This window comes from Pseudophryne corroboree, chromosome 4 (genome assembly GCF_028390025.1).
Source record: "Pseudophryne corroboree isolate aPseCor3 chromosome 4, aPseCor3.hap2, whole genome shotgun sequence".
Taxonomy (NCBI): Eukaryota; Metazoa; Chordata; class Amphibia; order Anura; family Myobatrachidae; genus Pseudophryne; species Pseudophryne corroboree.
This window is the reverse complement of record NC_086447.1, coordinates 200,633,137-200,651,692: the sequence shown is the minus strand read 5'-3', so window position 1 is coordinate 200,651,692 and position 18,556 is coordinate 200,633,137. Positions and strand designations below refer to the sequence as shown.

At 49.2% G+C, this 18,556-nt stretch overlaps 1 protein-coding gene across 1 annotated transcript in view; it reads left to right on the top strand.

Annotated features, from left to right (window-relative positions):
* The window catches only part of PPP1R7 (protein phosphatase 1 regulatory subunit 7), a 92,811-nt gene extending 80,663 nt beyond the window's left edge, over window positions 1-12,148 (top strand). The window contains exon 10 of the mRNA XM_063915753.1: window positions 11,674-12,148. Within this exon, the coding sequence (XP_063771823.1) occupies window positions 11,674-11,850 (177 nt within the window). The 3' untranslated portion in view covers window positions 11,851-12,148. The remainder of the gene's footprint in view (window positions 1-11,673) is intronic.
* The last annotated feature ends 6,408 nt before the right edge of the window (window positions 12,149-18,556 follow it).

Genomic DNA, 18,556 nt, shown 5'->3' with positions numbered 1-18,556 from the left:
GTGGACCCTACAGGAGAGCAAACTACCCATAAATATCCTCGAACTAAGAGCAGTTTACAATGCACTTCTCTTAGCAGAAGACCTAGTCGTGAATCAACACAGCAGGATTCAGTCAGATAATGTCACGACGACAGCTTACATAAACCGTCGAGGAGGAACAAAGAGCAGGATGGCGTTAAAGGAAGCCACAAAGATCTTGTTGTGGGCGGAAAGAAGAGACATCATTCTCTCGGCAGTGTTCATTTCAGCTGTGGAGAACTGGGAAGCAGATGACCTCAGTCGCCAGGACATGCATCCGGGAGAGTGGTGCCTTCACCCACGGATTTTCAACATGATTGTGAGAAGATGGGGTCTACTACTAATGGCGTCTCGACAAAACCATCAGCTGCCCAGATATGTGTCAAGGACGCGAGATCCAGCAGCAGAAGGAGTGGACGCATTAACACTTCCTTGGTGTTACAGGAGGGTTTACATATTTCCACCATTCCCACTCATACCCAGGGTTCTGAAAAGGGTAAAGCGGGAACAAGTGTGGGCCATTCTAATTGCACCAGATTGGCCCCGCAGGAGTTGGTACTCCGACCTGCGGGGGTTACTTGCGGAAGATCCTTGGAGGTTACCTCAGAGAGAGGACCTGCTATCTCGGGGACCGTTACTACACCCCGACCTGAACAGGCTGCGTTTGACGGCGTGGCTATTGAAACCCGGATCTTAAGAAACAGAGGGATTCCACGAACGGCCATTCCTACAATGATTGCCGCTAGAAAACCGGTCACAGCCAGGCACTACTACAGGATTTGGAGACGGTACATGGCTTGGTGTCAGGAGCGGCGATGGAATTCAACGAACTTCCATTTATCTCGACTTCTACTTTTCCTTCAGGCCGGTCTAGAGGGAGGCCTCAGACTGGGCTCTCTGAAGGTTCATATTTCGGCTCTCTTTATCCTTTTTCAACAGCGATTAGCATCCTTGCCAGAGATTCAAACCTTTTTACAGGGGGTTCTGAGGATTCAACTCCCTTTTCTCTATCGTCCTAGTGGATGCTGGGGTTCCTGAAAGGACCATGGGGAATAGCGGCTCCGCAGGAGACAGGGCACAAAAAGTAAAGCTTTTTCCGATCAGGTGGTGTGCACTGGCTCCTCCCCCTATGACCCTCCTCCAGACTCCAGTTAGATTTTTGTGCCCGGCCGAGAAGGGTGCAATCTAGGTGGCTCTCCTAAAGAGCTGCTTAGAAAAAGTTTAGCTAGGTTTTTTATTTTACAGTGATGCCTGCTGGCAACAGGATCACTGCAGCGAGGGACTGAGGGGAGAAGGAGTCAACTCACCTGCGTGCAGGATGGATTGGCTTCTTGGCTACTGGACATCAAGCTCCAGAGGGACGATCACAGGTACAGCCTGGATGGTCACCGGAGCCACGCCGCCGGCCCCCTTGCAGATGCTGAAATCAGAAGAGGTCCTGAATCGGCGGCTGAAGACTCCTGCAGTCTTCAAAAGGTAGCGCACAGCACTGCAGCTGTGCGCCATTTTCCTCTCAGCACACTTCACACGGCAGTCACTGAGGGTGCAGGGCGCTGGGAGGGGGGCGCCCTGGGAGGCAAATGATTACCTATAATGGCTAAAAATACCTCACATATAGCCCTAGAGGCTATATGGAGATATTTAACCCCTGCCTAATGTTTCTAAATAGCGGGAGACGAGCCCGCCAGAAAAGGGGCGGGGCCTATCTCCTCAGCACACGGCGCCATTTCCTCTCACAGCTCCGCTGGTCAGGACGGCTCCCAAGTCTCTCCCCTGCACTGCACTACAGAAACAGGGTAAAACAGAGAGGGGGGGGCACATTTATGGCGATATTTGATATAACAAAGCAGCTATAAGGGAGCACTTATTATAAGGCTATCCCTGATATATATATAGCGCTTTTGGTGTGTGCTGGCAAACTCTCCCTCTGTCTCCCCAAAGGGCTAGTGGGTCCTGTCTTCGTTAGGAGCATTCCCTGTGTGTCTGCTGTGTGTTGGTACGTGTGTGTCGACATGTATGAGGACGATATTGGTGTGGAGGCGGAGCAATTGCCAAATATGAGGATGTCACCCCCTAGGGAGTCGACACCAGAATGGATGCCTTTATTTATGGAACTACGGGATAGTGTCAACACGCTAAAGCAGTCGTTTGACGACATGAGGCGGCCGGACAATCAATTAGTGCCTGTCCAGGCGACTCAAACACCGTCAGGGGCTGTGAAACGCCCTTTGCCTCAGTCGGTCGACACAGACCCAGACACAGGCGATGACTCCAGTGGTGACGGTGACGAATCAACCGTATTTTCCAGTAGGGCCACACGTTATATGATTTTGGCAATGAAGGAGGCGTTACATTTAGCTGATACTACAGGTACCACTAAACAGGGTATTATGTGGGGTATGAAAAAACTACCTATAGTTTTTCCTGAATCAGAAGAATTAAATGACGTGTGTAATGAAGCGTGGGTTGCCCCTGATAAAAAGCTGATAATTTCAAAGAAATTATTGGCATTATACCCTTTCCCGCCAGAGGTTAGGGAGCGCTGGGAAACACCTCCTAGGGTGGACAAGGCGCTAACACGCTTATCTAAACAAGTGGCGTTACCCTCTCCTGAGACGGCCGCACTTAAAGATCCATCAGATAGGAGGATGGAAAATATCCAGAAAAGTATATACACACATGCAGGTGTTATACTACGACCAGCTGTAGCGACTGCCTGGATGGGCAGTGCTGGGGTAGTTTGGTCAGAGTCCCTGATTGAAAATATTGATACCCTGGACAGGGACAATATTTTACTGTCGTTAGAACAAATAAAGGATGCATTTCTTTATATGCGTGATGCACAGAGGGATATCTGCACACTGGCATCACGGGTAAGTGCTATGTCCATTTCGGCCAGAAGAGCTTTATGGACGCGACAGTGGACAGGCGATGCGGATTCAAAACGGCATATGGAAGTTTTGCCGTATAAAGGGGAGGAGTTATTTGGAGTCGGTCTATCAGATTTGGTGGCCACGGCTACAGCCGGGAAATCCACCTTTCTACCTCAAGTCACTCCCCAACAGAAAAAGGCACCGACTTTTCAACCGCAGCCCTTTCGTTCCTTTAAAAATAAGAGAGCAAAGGGCTATTCATATCTGCCACGAGGAAAAGGTAGAGGGAAGAGACAGCAACACGCAGCTCCTTCCCAGGAACAGAAGCCCTCCCCGGCTTCTACAAAAGCCTCAGCATGACGCTGGGGCTTCTCAAGCGGACTCGGGGACGGTGGGCGGTCGTCTCAAAAATTACAGCGCGCAGTGGGCTCACTCGCAGGTAGATCCCTGGATCCTGCAGATAATATCTCAAGGGTACAGGTTGGAATTAGAGACAGATCCACCTCGCCGTTTCCTGAAGTCTGCGTTACCAACGTCCCCCTCCGAAAGGGAGACGGTTTTGGAAGCCATTCACAAGCTGTACTCTCAGCAGGTGATAGTCAAGGTACCTCTTCTACAACAAGGGAAGGGGTATTATTCCACTCTTTTTGTGGTACCGAAGCCGGATGGCTCGGTAAGGCCTATTCTAAATCTGAAGTCCTTGAACCTGTACATAAAGAAGTTCAAGTTCAAAATGGAGTCACTCAGAGCAGTGATAGCGAACCTGGAAGAGGGGGACTTTATGGTATCCTTGGACATCAAGGATGCGTATCTCCACGTTCCAATTTACCCCTCACACCAGGGGTACCTCAGGTTCGTTGTACAAAACTGTCACTATCCGTTTCAGACGCTGCCGTTCGGATTGTCCACGGCACCTCGGATCTTTACAAAGGTAATGGCCGAGATGATGATTCTTCTTCGAAGAAAAGGCGTATTAATTATCCCATACTTGGACGATCTCCTAATAAGGGCGAGGTCCAGAGAACAGCTAGAGATGGGATTAGCACTGTCTCAAGAAGTGCTAAAACAGCACGGGTGGATTCTGAATATTCCAAAATCCCAGTTAATACCGACAACTCGTCTGCTGTTCCTAGGGATGATTCTGGACACGGTTCAGAAAAAGGTTTTTCTCCCGGAGGAAAAAGCCAAGGAGTTATCCGAGCTTGTCAGGAACCTCCTAAAACCAGGAAAGGTGTCTGTACATCAATGCACAAGAGTCCTGGGAAAAATGGTGGCTTCTTACGAAGCAATTCCATTCGGCAGATTCCACGCAAGAATTTTCCAAAGGGATCTGTTGGACAAATGGTCAGGGTCGCATCTTCAGATGCACCTACGGATAACCCTGTCTCCAAGGACAAGGGTGTCTCTTCTGTGGTGGTTGCAGAGTCCTCATCTATTGGAGGGCCGCAGATTCGGCATACAGGATTGGATCCTGGTGACCACGGACGCCAGCCTGAGAGGCTGGGGAGCAGTCACACAAGGAAGAAACTTCCAGGGAGTATGGACAAGCCTGGAAACGTCTCTTCACATAAACATTCTGGAACTAAGAGCGATATACAATGCTCTAAGCCAGGCAGAATCTCTGCTTCAGGGAAAACCGGTGTTGATCCATTCGGACAACATCACGGCAGTCGCCCATGTGAACAGACAGGGCGGAACAAGAAGCAGGAGTGCAATGGCAGAAGCTGCAAGGATTCTTCGCTGGGCAGAGAATCATGTGATAGCACTGTCAGCAGTGTTCATCCCGGGAGTGGACAACTGGGAAGCAGACTTCCTCAGCAGACACGATCTTCACCCGGGAGAGTGGGGACTTCATCCAGAAGTCTTCCACATGCTGGTAACCCGTTGGGAAAGACCAATGGTGGACATGATGGCGTCTCGCCTCAACAAAAAACTGGACAGGTATTGCGCCAGGTCAAGAGATCCGCAGGCAATAGCTGTGGACGCGCTGGTAACGCCTTGGGTGTACCAGTCGGTGTATGTGTTTCCTCCTCTGCCTCTCATACCAAAAGTATTGAGAATTATACGGCAAAGAGGCGTAAGAACGATACTAGTGGTTCCGGATTGGCCAAGAAGGACTTGGTACCCGGAACTTCAAGAGATGATCACGGAAGATCCGTGGCCTCTACCTCTAAGGAGGGACTTGCTTCAGCAGGGTCCCTGTCTGTTTCAAGACTTACCGCGGCTGCGTTTGACGGCATGGCGGTTGAACGCCGGATCCTAATGGAAAAAGGCATGCCGGAAGAAGTCATTCCTACTTTGATTAAAGCAAGGAAAGAAGTAACCGTGCAACATTATCACCGAATTTGGCGAAAATATGTTGCGTGGTGCGAAGATCGGAGTGCTCCGACGGAGGAATTTCAACTGGGTCGATTCCTACATTTCCTGCAATCAGGATTGTCTATGGGTCTCAAATTGGGATCTATTAAGGTTCAAATTTCGGCCCTGTCGATTTTCTTTCAAAAAGAATTGGCTTCAGTCCCTGAAGTCCAGACCTTTGTTAAGGGTGTGCTGCATATACAGCCCCCTGTGGTGCCTCCAGTGGCACCGTGGGATCTCAATGTAGTTTTGGATTTTCTAAAATCTCATTGGTTTGAACCACTAAATAAGGTGGATTTGAAGTATCTCACGTGGAAAGTGACCATGCTTCTAGCCCTGGCTTCTGCCAGGAGAGTGTCAGAATTGGCAGCTTTATCTTACAAAAGCCCATATCTGATTTTCCATTCGGACAGGGCAGAACTGCGGACTCGTCCGCATTTTCTCCCTAAGGTGGTGTCAGCATTTCATCTGAACCAGCCTATTGTAGTGCCTGCGGCTACAAGTGACTTGGAGGATTCCAAGTTACTGGACGTTGTCAGAGCATTAAAAATATATATTGCAAGAACAGCTGGAGTCAGAAAATCTGACTCGTTTATATTGTATGCACCCAACAAGATGGGTGCTCCTGCGTCTAAGCAGACGATTGCTCGTTGGATCTGTAGCACAATCCAACTTGCACATTCTGTGGCAGGCCTGCCACAGCCTAAATCTGTAAAGGCCCACTCCACAAGGAAGGTGGGCTCATCTTGGGCGGCTGCCCGAGGGGTCTCGGCATTACAACTTTGCCGAGCAGCTACGTGGTCAGGGGAGAACACGTTTGTAAAATTTTACAAATTTGATACTCTGGCTAAGGAGGACCTGGAGTTCTCTCATTCGGTGCTGCAGAGTCATCCGCACTCTCCCGCCCGTTTGGGAGCTTTGGTATAATCCCCATGGTCCTTTCAGGAACCCCAGCATCCACTAGGACGATAGAGAAAATAAGATTTTACTTACCGATAAATCTATTTCTCGGAGTCCGTAGTGGATGCTGGGCGCCCATCCCAAGTGCGGATTATCTGCATAAATTGTACATAGTTATTGTTAACTAATTCGGGTTATTGTTGAAGGAAGCCATCTTTCAGAGGCTCCGCTGTTATCATACTGTTAACTGGGTTTAGATCACAAGTTGTACGGTGTGATTGGTGTGGCTGGTATGAGTCTTACCCGGGATTCAAAATCCTCCCTTATTGTGTACGCTCGTCCGGGCACAGTACCTAACTGGAGTCTGGAGGAGGGTCATAGGGGGAGGAGCCAGTGCACACCACCTGATCGGAAAAAGCTTTACTTTTTGTGCCCTGTCTCCTGCGGAGCCGCTATTCCCCATGGTCCTTTCAGGAACCCCAGCATCCACTACGGACTCCGAGAAATAGATTTATCGGTAAGTAAAATCTTATTTTCGTCCTCCCACGGCACCATGGGACTTGAATTTGGTGTTAGAATATTTGAAGTCACCGACTTTTGTGCCGTTGACAAGAACAGACCTGAAATATCTCTCTTGGAAGGTCACGTTATTACTTGCGAGTCCTTTCTTAGTTTTTCATGAGGATATGTCGGAACTCCGTACAAGGGCGGACTTCCTTCCGAAGGTGGTTTCGGGGTTTCATGTAAACCAGCCAATAGTGGTTCCATCTTTCCAGGGTCTCACAGATGAAGACGTGTCCTTGGATGTTGTCCGAGCTTTACGGGTATACGTACAGGTTACGTCGTCCTTCAGCAAGTCGGACCATTTGTTTGTTCTTTATGATGGGCCAAAGAAGGGTTGGCCAGCATCTAAGCAGTCTTTGGCTAGATGGATTAGACTTACCATTCGGCAAGCTTATGTTTCCTGTGGCAAACAGGTTCCGGTTCAGACGGGTGCTCATACTACCCGTTCAGTGGGTGCCTCGTGGGCGGCTCCCAGGGGTGCTTCCACTACTCAACTTTGCAGAGCGGCGACGTGGTCTTCAGCCCACACGTTCGCGAAATTTAACAAGTTACTTTTGCGTTCGGAGAATCTAAGTTCGGACGTTTAGTTTTGCAGGCCACCGACAGCACTCCCACCCTGGGGGTAAACTTTGGGACGTCCCCTACTGTATAGGACTCCAGTGTCCCCTAGTGGATGAAAGAGAAAAGAGGATTTTGGTACTTACCGATAAATCCATTTATCTGAATCCTCTAGGGGACACTGGACGCCCGCCTCGGTGCTGTCAACCTGCTGTGTTCTAAGTTCTTGTTTTAAAACAGTTCGTATAAACCGCGTTCCTTTTTTTTTTTTTCGGTTAAGAGTTCTTGGCCGCTGTTTGATATGTTGTACGGTTCGGTTCCTCGCCATGTGCTATAGTGTCATGTCCTATTCTCTCAGTCAAATTTTTCAAACTGAGGGAGGAGGGATGTGAAGGGGGAGGAGCCTGCTGTGCAGACAATGCTAATTTTAGATTGTGCCACACCTCCGGTTCAAGGCTTCACACCCCTACCTTATAGGACTCCAGTGTCCCCTAGAGGATTCAGAGAAATGGATTTATCGGTAAGTACCAAAATCGTCTTTTTCGTAAATCCCGCCTTCAGTCGTCACAGTGTATCCAGTTTCTATGTGTGATATTGGACACCGACGTCCAGAAAGTTTTTCTGCCTCAAGACAAAGCTCTGGGTATACAGAAACTAGTCCAGGCGGGTGGTCTTCAGTATGCCGACTGACGGGATTCCGGCGCACAGTGTACCGGCGCCGCGATCCCGACAACCGGCATACCGACACTTATTCTCCCTCGTGGGGGTCCACGACCCCCCTGGTGGGAGAATAAAATAGCGTAGCGCACCACCGTGCTCGTAGCGTGGCGAGCGCAGCGAGCCCGCAAGGGGCTCATTTGCGCTCGCCACACTGTCGGTAAGCCGGCGGTCGGGCTCCCGGTGCCGGTATGCTGGTCGCCAGGAGCCCGACCGCCGGCATATCGTAGTGAACCCGTCCAGGCTGTTCTCAAGCCAAGAATGGTATCAGTCCATTTGTGCATTCGAAAGAAGAAAAGTAGCTCTATATAGCCCTGCGCTTGTATTTAGTAGCTAGTTTATAACATACGGAATTCACCCTAAAGAATACCAAATAGGAAATGACTGAAAGAAGAAAAAGTTTAAACTAGCGCTTTCACAAGGTATTAAAACCCAGTGATTGATCCAGATTAGCTGTCAGCTGTCTCCAGGTAACCAGAAAGACACGATCTCGCTTTCTCATAGAGGGTATCTTTATGTTGTGGAGACAGCTGTCCGCTCATCAGCAATAAGACTTTTGAAATGACACGTTTCTTTTCTTCACTTCTTGACAAAGGGGAGGGTAATCCCCGAAATGCATTGAAGCTGAACTGTAAAGTGACTGACCACCCTGACCTATGAGGGATTGTTCCACGCTGTTACCCTGTGGAAGTGGCATTCCATCACGGAACCACGTCACTATCGTGCATCATCACGGAGCGGGAGCTGTGTTCTTTTTTGATTGAAAGTTTTTCCCGGTATGTTTTGTTGGATGAGTAAATCTTTTATTGTGGAGTACATCGTGCTGTCTGATCCGTATCCATTATATCCGGATACAAAAGATACCTTTATATGCGTGCGTGACAGAAAAGAAATGTTAGTGTCATTTCAAAAATCTTTTATTGCTGATGAGCGGACAGCTGTTTCCACTACATAAAGATACCTTCTACGTGAAAGCGAGTTAGAATTCTAATGTAAGTGTCTTTCTGGTTACGTGGACACAGCTGACAGCTAATCTGGATCAAGCATTTATGCATTTGTTTGCTTGGAAAAATGGTAGCGGCTTTCGAAACTCTGGGAGTTCGGCCATTTTCAGTCGCAGCCTTTCCAACTGGATTTGTTACATCAATGGTCGGGGTCGCATCTACACCTTCAACAGTTCGGCTGTCTCCAGAGACATGACTTTCACTTCTTCGGTGGCTCCAGCTGCACAATCTCACTGCGGGATGGCTGTTCGGTGTATGGGACTGGATGCTCCTAACGACGGATGCCAGCCTCAGGGGATGTGGCGCGGTTGTGTTGGACTTCCACATTCAGGGCCATTGGTCTCCACAGGAATCACTTGCCAATAAATGTGTTGGAACTGAGCGCGATCTACAATGCGCTAATGGAAGCTACCCAAGTTCTTCGATCCAAAGCGGTAAAGGTTCAATCGGACAACGCGACTGCAAGCAAGGAGGTACTCGCAGTCGCCAAGCGATGCGAGAGGTAACACGCATTCTCCAGTGGGCAACGCAACGCTGTAGTCCTCTCCGCAGTATTCCTTCCAGGAGTAGACAATTGGGAAGCAGATTATCTCAGCCGTCGGGATCTACATCCGGGAGAATGGGCACTTCACCCAGAGGTGTTCGACACTCTGACACAACGTTGGGGGTGTCCAGAGGTGGATCTCATTGCGTCCCGTCTCAGTCATCAGCTTCCACGATACATCTCCAGAACATGGGATCCTCAGGAGGAAGCGGTAGATGCTCTGGCCTTGCCTTGGCCGTACGACCTAGTATACGTGTTTCCTCCATTCCCTCTATTGTCTCAAATTCTCAAGAGAATCAAACGAGAGTCAATCACTGTGATTTTGGTGGCACCAGATTGTCCTTGGAGGGCTTGGTTTTCAGACCTGCACCCTCTACTAGTGGACGATCCTTGGCCTCTACCTCTGAGGACGGATCTACTCCAACAAGGGCTCTTCGTGCATCCAGATTTACCATGACTATGTTTAACGGGATGGCTCTTGAGGCAGACATTCAAAAACACAAAGAAATTCTGGACTGTGTGATTCCCACAAAGTTGTGTGCACGAAAACCTGTTACGGCAGCCCACTACTATCGCATCTGGCGATCTTATATCTCTTGGTGTGACTGAAAAGGGTTTCAATCAGATTCTTTTTGTCTCCCACGGTTTTTGCTTTTTCTTCAGGCAGGTTTAGATTCCGGACTTCGTCTAGGATCTCTGAAAGTTTAGGTATCTGCCTTATCAATTTTCTTTCAGAAATGCCTGGCGCTCCTACCGGATGTGGAAACTTTCCTACAAGGGGTTCTTTGGATACAAACCCTGTTTGTTCTCCCTACAGCTCCTTGGGACTTGAATCTGGTGCTGGACTAGCTACAGTCACCCTGTTTTGAACCCTTGAAAGAAGCAGATCTTACCTATCTTGCTGGGAAGACTGTTTTTCTACTAGCCATAGCTTCAGCCCAGACGGTATCTGAATTAAGTGCTTTGTCTTGTAAGCCTCCCTACTTGATTTTTCATCCTGATAAGGCTGAGTTGAGAACACATGCTTCCTTTCTTCCCAAGGTCGTGTCGGCTTTTCATATCAATCAGCCTATTGTGGTACCGTCCTTGCAGGAGCAATCTGGGACACCTTCTTCTTTGGATATAGTGAGAACGTTGAAGATCTGCGTGGAACGAACAGCAACGTTACGAAAGACTGATGCTTTATTCGTGCTTTATGATCTCCCACGTCGAGGGGGGCCTGCTACTAAACAGACCTATACGTCAAGCCTCTCTACACCAATCTAGGCGGCCTCCATTATCCATTGCTGCATACTCTACGTGCTCAGTTGGGTCTTCCTGGGCCCGCTGGTAGGGGGCCTACCATGTCACAACTCTGTAGAGCAGCCACGTGGTCCAGTATTCATACGTTTGCCAAATTCTACAAGTTTGATACTTTTGTGGCTTCATATTCATGGCTCGGCCATCTTGTTTTGCAATTTCCTCAATGATCTCCCGCCCAGGGGGTGGGGGAAACTTTGGGACGTCCCCACAGTCTTGACGTTGTGCCAATGTCCCCTAGTGGCTGACTGAAAAAGGAATATTTTGGTACTTACCGACAAATCCCTTTTTCAGAAGCCATAGGGGACACTGGCCGCCCACCCATCGCCGTTCTCTTGCCTTCATTGTTCTGTTTTGTTTAATTGTTCTGTTCTCTCTTCCCTCGTTTAGTTCTGTTCTCTTGTTCCCGTCTCCTCACGGCTAATTCATAATTGAGGGATGATGGGGGATAGAGGGGGAGGAGCCTTTTTCACTTCTTAGATTATTTAAAGTGCCAGCTCCCTGTAAGCCAGCATCATCACCCCACAGTCTTTAAGTTGTGCCCTATGGCTTCCGAAAAAGGGATTTATTGGTAAGTACCAAAATCTGTGTCATTAGAATTGCAATTGTGCTGTATGTACTTGGACAAGATGACAGGCATAATTAGGTGAATTACAGCAAACACATCTGTAGCACTTAATATAGCACCAAAAAAAGCGTTCTGAATATTGGATGTCTGTGCATTTATGCAAATTTTGTTGCAGCTTTAGCTTTTGATTGGTCTTGTAATATTTTTAAAGTTCACTGCATTGTTGGGCTACTATATATATTACCTGTCTGTTTTTATTCTTTATCACAGATGAATGACAATTTGGTGGAGAACTGGGCTGATTTGGAGGAGCTTAGCGGCGCCAAGAATTTGCAGACTGTGTATTTGGAAAGGAATCCGCTACAGAAGGATAACCAATACAGGCGCAAAATTATGCTGGCTCTGCCCTCTGTTCATCAGATCGATGCAACTTTTGTCAGATTCTGAGTTTATTTCTGGGATTATGTTTGTTTCCTTCCTAATGTCGCAGCACAGTACAACACAAATCTTTCTCATAAGACACCCATCTGATCACTCTCATCACACTTTTATTTTCCCTGTTTTGCATGATTTTTCATATCAAACTGAATGTCCATTACCTCCGAAATCTGTACTACATGCTCTACACCGGACTGTCTTCCTAAAGAGGCTTCAGTAACCATGGATAACGCCCCATCTGTTGGGGTGTCACAGTATTTATTTCTGGACAGTAGTCCTCTGGTTAATAAAGTTTTTAACCTCATTACCTGACCAGCATATATCATTGTGGTCTTTCACACAATAGTATCCACTCCATCACTTTACATGGCATAGCGGAATACATATGTTTTACTGGTAGAAGGGATGCCGGCTGCAAGTATACCAACAGCAGCATCCTGTCTGTTAGAATCCTGGCAGCGAGACCCCTCGCAAGCTCGGTGCGCATGCATCGCTTTGCTCGCCACAAGCGAATAACCTGTGGTGGTCAGGATTTTTGTTCATTGGTTTTTCACCGGCTGTTGGGATTCCGGCGTCGCTCTCCTGATCGCCGGGATGCCGACAGCTGGTATTTCTTTTTCATCCACTAGGGGTCACTGGAGTATGGGATATGGACAGGGCATTAGCAGGGACAGGCACATTTAAATATTAAAATTAGTAACCCTCCTCCCCCTCCATACTCCCAAGGCACCTCAGTGTTTTCTCATACGTCCTAGAGGATGCAGGGGTCACCATAGAACCATGGGGTATAGACGGGATCTGCAGGAGACATGGGCACATTAAGACTTTGAAAGGGTGTGAACTGGCTCCTCCCTCTATGCCCCTCCTCGAGACTCCAGTTTTAGAATTGTGCCCAGTGAGACTGGACGCACTACAGGGAGCTCTACTGAGTTTCTCTGAAAAAGACTTTTGTTAGGTTTTTTATGTTCAGGGAGGCTGCTGGCAACAGTCTCCCTGCTTCGTGGGACTTAGGGGAGAGAAGTATGACCCACTTCCAGTGAGTTCAAGGGCTCTGCTTCTGGCTACAGGAAACCATTAGCTCCTGAGGGTGCAGATCGCTGGGTACGCCTAGATGCTCACTCCCGCAGCCAGCCCGGGCCCTGAGCAGCTAAACAACATCCTCATTTCTCTAACGTCCTAGTGGATGCTGGGGACTCCGTAAGGACCATGGGGAACAGACGGGCTCCGCAGGAGACATGGGCACCCCAAGAAAGAATCTGGATTCTGGTGTGCTCTGGCTCCTCCCTCTATGTCCCTCCTCCAGTTTGAATCTGTGCCCGGACGAGCTGGGTGCTGTTTAGTGAGCTCTCCTGAGCTTGCTATAAGAAAGTATTTTGTTAGGTTTTTTATTTTCAGAGAGATCTGCTGGCAACAGACTCCCTGCATCGTGGGACTGAGGGGAGAGAAGCAGCCCTACTCTCTGCAGATAGGTCCTGCTTCTTGGGCTACTGGACACCATTATCTCCAGAGGGATCGTACACAGGATCTCACCCTTTGTCGTCTGATCCCTGAGCCGCGCCGCCGGCCCCCTCGCAGAGCCGGAAGACAGAAGCCGGGTGAAAGAAGCAAGAAGACTTCGAAATCGGCGGCAGAAGACTCCAGTCTTCACTGAGGTAGCGCACAGCACTGCAGCTGTGCGCCATTGCTCCCACACTACACCCACATACTCCGGTCACTGTAGGGCGCAGGGGGGGGTGCCCTGGGCAGCAATTAGGACCTCTTGGCAAAAGTTGGGCGCATATACACAGTTGAGCACTTTATATATGTATGAGCCCCCGCCATAATATTGTACATAAACGCGGGACAGAAGCCCGCCGCTGAGGGGGCGGGGCTTCTTCCTCAGCACTCACCAGCGCCACTTTTTAACCACAGCTCCGCTGGGAGGAAGCTCCCCAGGCTCTCCCCTGCAGATTCACGGTAGAAGAGGGTAAAAAGAGAGGGGGGGCACATAAATTGTGTGCAAAAACATAATATACAGCAGCTACTGGGTTAACACTAAGTTACTGTGTGATTCCTGGGACATATAGCGCTGGGGTGTGTGCTGGCATACTCTCTCTGTCTCTCCAAAGGGCCTTGTGGGGGAACTGTCTTCAAAAAGAGCATCCCCTGTGTGTGTGGTGTGTCGGTACGCTTGTGTCGACATGTTTGACGAGGAAGGCTATGTGGAAGCAGAGCGGGAGCAAATGAATGTGGTGTCTCCGCCGATGGCGCCGACACCTGATTGGATGGATATGTGGAAGGTTTTTAATAATGTTAATTCCTTGCATAAAAGATTGGATAAAGCTGAAACCTTAGGACAGTCAGGGTCTCAGCCCATGCCTGATCCTATGTCGCAGAGGCCGTCAGGGTCTCAGAAGAGCCCACTATCCCAAATTGTTGACACAGATACCGACATGGATTCTGACTCCAGTGTCGATTACGATGATGCAAAGTTACAGCCTAAATTGGCTAAATCCATCCGTTATATGATTATAGCAATTAAGGATGTGTTGCACATCACAGAGTAAACCCCAGTCCCTGACAAGAGGGTTCATATGTATGGGGAAAAAAGGCAGGTGGTGACCTTTCCCCCTTCACATGAGCTAAATGAGTTATGTGAAAAGGCTTGGGAATCTCCAGATAAAAAACTGCAGATTTCCAAACGGATACTTATGGCGTATCCTTTCCCGCCAACGGACAAGTTACGCTGGGAATCCTCCCCTAGGGTGGACAAAGCTTTAACACGCTTATCCAAGAGGGTAGCCCTGCCGTCACAGAATACGGCCACCCTAAAAGATGCTGCGGATAGAAAGCAAGAGGGTACCCTGAAGTCCATTCATACACATTGAGGTACCTTACTAAGGCCGGCAATTGCGTCGGCCTGGGTGTGTAGTGCTGTAGCAGCATGGACGGATACCTTATCTGAGGAACTTGATACCTTAGACAAGGATACTATATTAATGACCCTGGGGCATATAAAAGACGCTGTTCCATATATGAGAGATGCTCAAAGAGACATTAGCCTACTGGGCTCTAGAATAAATGCAATGTCGATTTCTGCCAGAAGGGTCCTGTGGACTCGGCAATGGACAGGTGATGCCGACTCAAAAAGGCACATGGACGTTTTACCTTACAAGGGTGAGGAATTGTGTGGGGAGGGTCTCTCGGACCTGGTCTCCACAGCTACTGCTGGAAAGTCAAATTTTTTGCCATATGTTCCCTCACAACCTAAGAAAGCACTGTATTACCAAATGCAGTCCTTTCGATCACAAAAAGGCAAGAAAGTCCGAGGTGCGTCCTTTCTTGCCAGAGGCAGGGGCAGAGGAAGGAAGCTGCACAACACAGCTAGTTCCCAGGAACAGAAGTCCTCCCCGGCTTCCACTAAATCCACCGCATGACGCTGGGGCTCCACAGGCGGAGCTAGGCCCGGTGGGGGCGCGTCTCCGAAATTTCAGCCACAAGTGGGTTCACTCCCAGGTGGATCCCTGGGCGATAGAGATGGTGTCTCAGGGATACAAGCTGGAATTCGAAGAGATGCCCCCTCACCGATACCTCATATCGGCCCTGCCAGCTTCCCCCTTAGAGAGGGAAATAGTGTTAGCTGCAATTCACAAATTGTATCTTCAGCAGGCGGTGGTCAAGGTTCCCCTCCTTCAACAAGGAAAGGGTTATTATTCGACCATGTTTGTGGTACCGAAATCGGACGGTTCGGTCAGACCCATATTGAATTTAAAATCCCTGAACATATACCTGAAAAGGTTCAAGTTCAAGATGGAATCGCTCAGAGCGGTTATCGCAAGCCTGGAAGGGGGGGATTTTATGGTGTCTCTGGACATAAAGGATGCATACCTTCATGTCCCCATTTATCCACCTCATCAGGCGTACCTCAGATTTGTGGTACAGGATTGTCATTACCAATTTCAGACGTTGCCGTTTGGTCTCTCCACGGCACCGAGAATATTTACCAAGGTAATGGCAGAAATGATGGTGCTCCTGCGGAAGCAAGGGGTCACAATTATCCCATACTTGGACGATCTCCTCATAAAGGCGAGGTCCAGAGAGCAGTTGCTGATCAGCGTAGCACGCTCTCGGGAAGTGTTACAACAGCACGGCTGGATTCTAAATATTCCAAAGTCACAGTTGATTCCTACGACTCGTCTGCCTTTCCTGGGCATGATTCTGGACACGGACCAGAAGAGGGTTTATCTCCCGATGGAGAAGGCTCATGACACTGGTCAGAGACCTATTAAAACCAAAACAGGTGTCGGTGCATCACTGCACGCGAGTCCTGGGAAAGATGATGGCATCATACGAGGCCATTCCCTTCGGCAGGTTCCATGCGAGGACCTTTCAATGGGATCTGTTGGACAAGTGGTCCGGATCACATCTTCAGATGCATCGGTTGATCCCCCTATCCCCCGGGGCCAGGGTGTCTCTCCTGTGGTGGCTGCAGAGTGCTCACCTTCTCGAAGGTCGCAGATTCGGCATTCAGGACTGGGTCCTGGTGACCACGGATGCAAGCCTCCGAGGGTGGGGGGCAGTCACAAAGGGAAGAAATTTCCAAGGGCTGTGGTCAAGTCAGGAGACTTGCCTTCACATCAACATCCTGGAAGTAAGGGCCATATACAACGCCCTACGTCAAGCGGAGTCCCTGCTTCGCGACCAACCGGTTCTGATTCAGTCAGACAACATCACCGCAGTGGCTCATGTAAACCGCCAAGGCGGCACACGGAGCAGGGTGGCGATGGTAGAAGCCACCAGAATTCTTCGCTGGGCGGAGAATCACGTAAGCGCACTGTCAGCAGTGTTCATTCCGGGAGTGGACAACTGGGAAGCAGACTTCCTCAGCAGGCACGACCTCCACCCGGGAGAGTGGAGACTTCATCAAGAAGTCTTCACGCAGATTGCAAGTCGGTGGGAACTGCCACAGGTGGACATGATGGCATCCCGCCTCAACAAAAAGCTGCAGAGATATTGCGCCAGATCAAGGGACCCTCAGGGGATAGCTGTGGACGCACTGGTGACACCGTGGGTGTTCCAGTCAGTCTATGTATTTCCTCCTCTTCCTCTCATACCCAAGGTGCTGAGAATCATAAGAAAAAGAGGAGTGAGAACAATACTCATTGTTCCGGATTGGCCAAGAAGGACTTGGTATCCAGATCTGCAAGAAATGCTCACAGAGGACCCGTGGCCTCTGCCTCTAAGACAGGACTTGTTGCAACAGGGGCCCTGTCTGTTCCAAGACTTACCGCGGCTGCGTTTGACGGCATGGCGGTTGGACGCCGGATCCTAGCAGAAAAAGGCATTCCGGATGAAGTTATTCCTACGCTAATAAAGGCTAGGAAGGATGTGACAGCTCAACATTATCACCGTATATGGCAAAAATATGTGGCTTGGTGTGAGGCCAGGAATGCTCCTACGGAGGAATTCCAGCTGGGCCGCTTCCTTCACTCCCTACAGTCAGGAGTGACTTTGGGCCTAAAATTGGGTTCCATTAAGGTCCAGATTTCGGCCTTATCCTTTTTCTTTCAAAAAGAACTGGCTTCTCTGCCTGAAGTTCAGACGTTTGTAACGGGAGTGCTGCATATTCTGCCCCCTTTTGTGCCTCCAGTGGCACCTTGGGATCTTAACGTGGTGTTGAGTTTCCTGAAATCACACTGGTTTGAACCACTCAAAACGGTGGAATTGAAATATCTCACGTGGAAGGTGGTCATGCTATTAGCCTTGGCTTCGGCTAGGCGTGTGTCAGAATTGGCGGCTTTGTCACATAAAAGCCCTTATCTGGTTTTCCATGCGGATAGAGCAGAATTGCGGACCCGCCCACAATTTCTGCCGAAAGTGGTTTCATCCTTTCATATAAACCAACCTATCGTGGTGCCTGTGGCTACTACTGACTTGGAGGATTCCGAGTCACTGGATGTGGTCAGGGCTTTGAAGGTTCATGTAGCCAGAATGACTAAGGTCAGGAAAACAGAATCTTTGTTTATCCTGTATGCTTCCAACAAGCTTGGGGCGCCTGCTTCAAAGCAAACTATTACTCGCTGGATCTGTAACACGATTCAGCTGGCTCATTCTGCGGCAGGGTTGCCGCTGCCTAAATCAGTTAAGGCCCATTCCACAAGGAAGGTGGGCTCTTCTTGGGCGGCTGCCCGAGGGGTCTCGGCATTACAGCTTTGCCGAGCGGCTACTTGGTCAGGTTCAAACACCTTTGCAAAGTTCTACAAGTTTGATACCCTGGCTGAGGAGGACCTTGTGTTTGCTCATTCGGTGCTGCAGAGTCATCCGCACTCTCCCGTCCGTTTGGGAGCTTTGGTATAATCCCCATGGTTCTTATGGAGTCCCCAGCATCCACTAGGACGTTAGAGAAAATAAGATTTTACTTACCGGTAAATCTATTTCTCGTAGTCCGTAGTGGATGCTGGGCGCCCGTCCCAAGTGCGGACTTCTTCTGCAATGCTTGTATATAGTTATTGCTTAAATTATGGTTATGTATAGTTGCATCAGGGTTGGTCTGATGCTCTGTTGTTCATACTGTTAACTGGGTAAAGTTATCACACGTTATACGGTGTGGTTGGTATGAGTCTTACCCTGGATTCCCAAAATCCTTTCCTTGTACTGTTAGCTCTTCCGGGCACAGTTTCTCTGGCTGAGGTCTGGAGGAGGGACATAGAGGGAGGAGCCAGAGCACACCAGAATC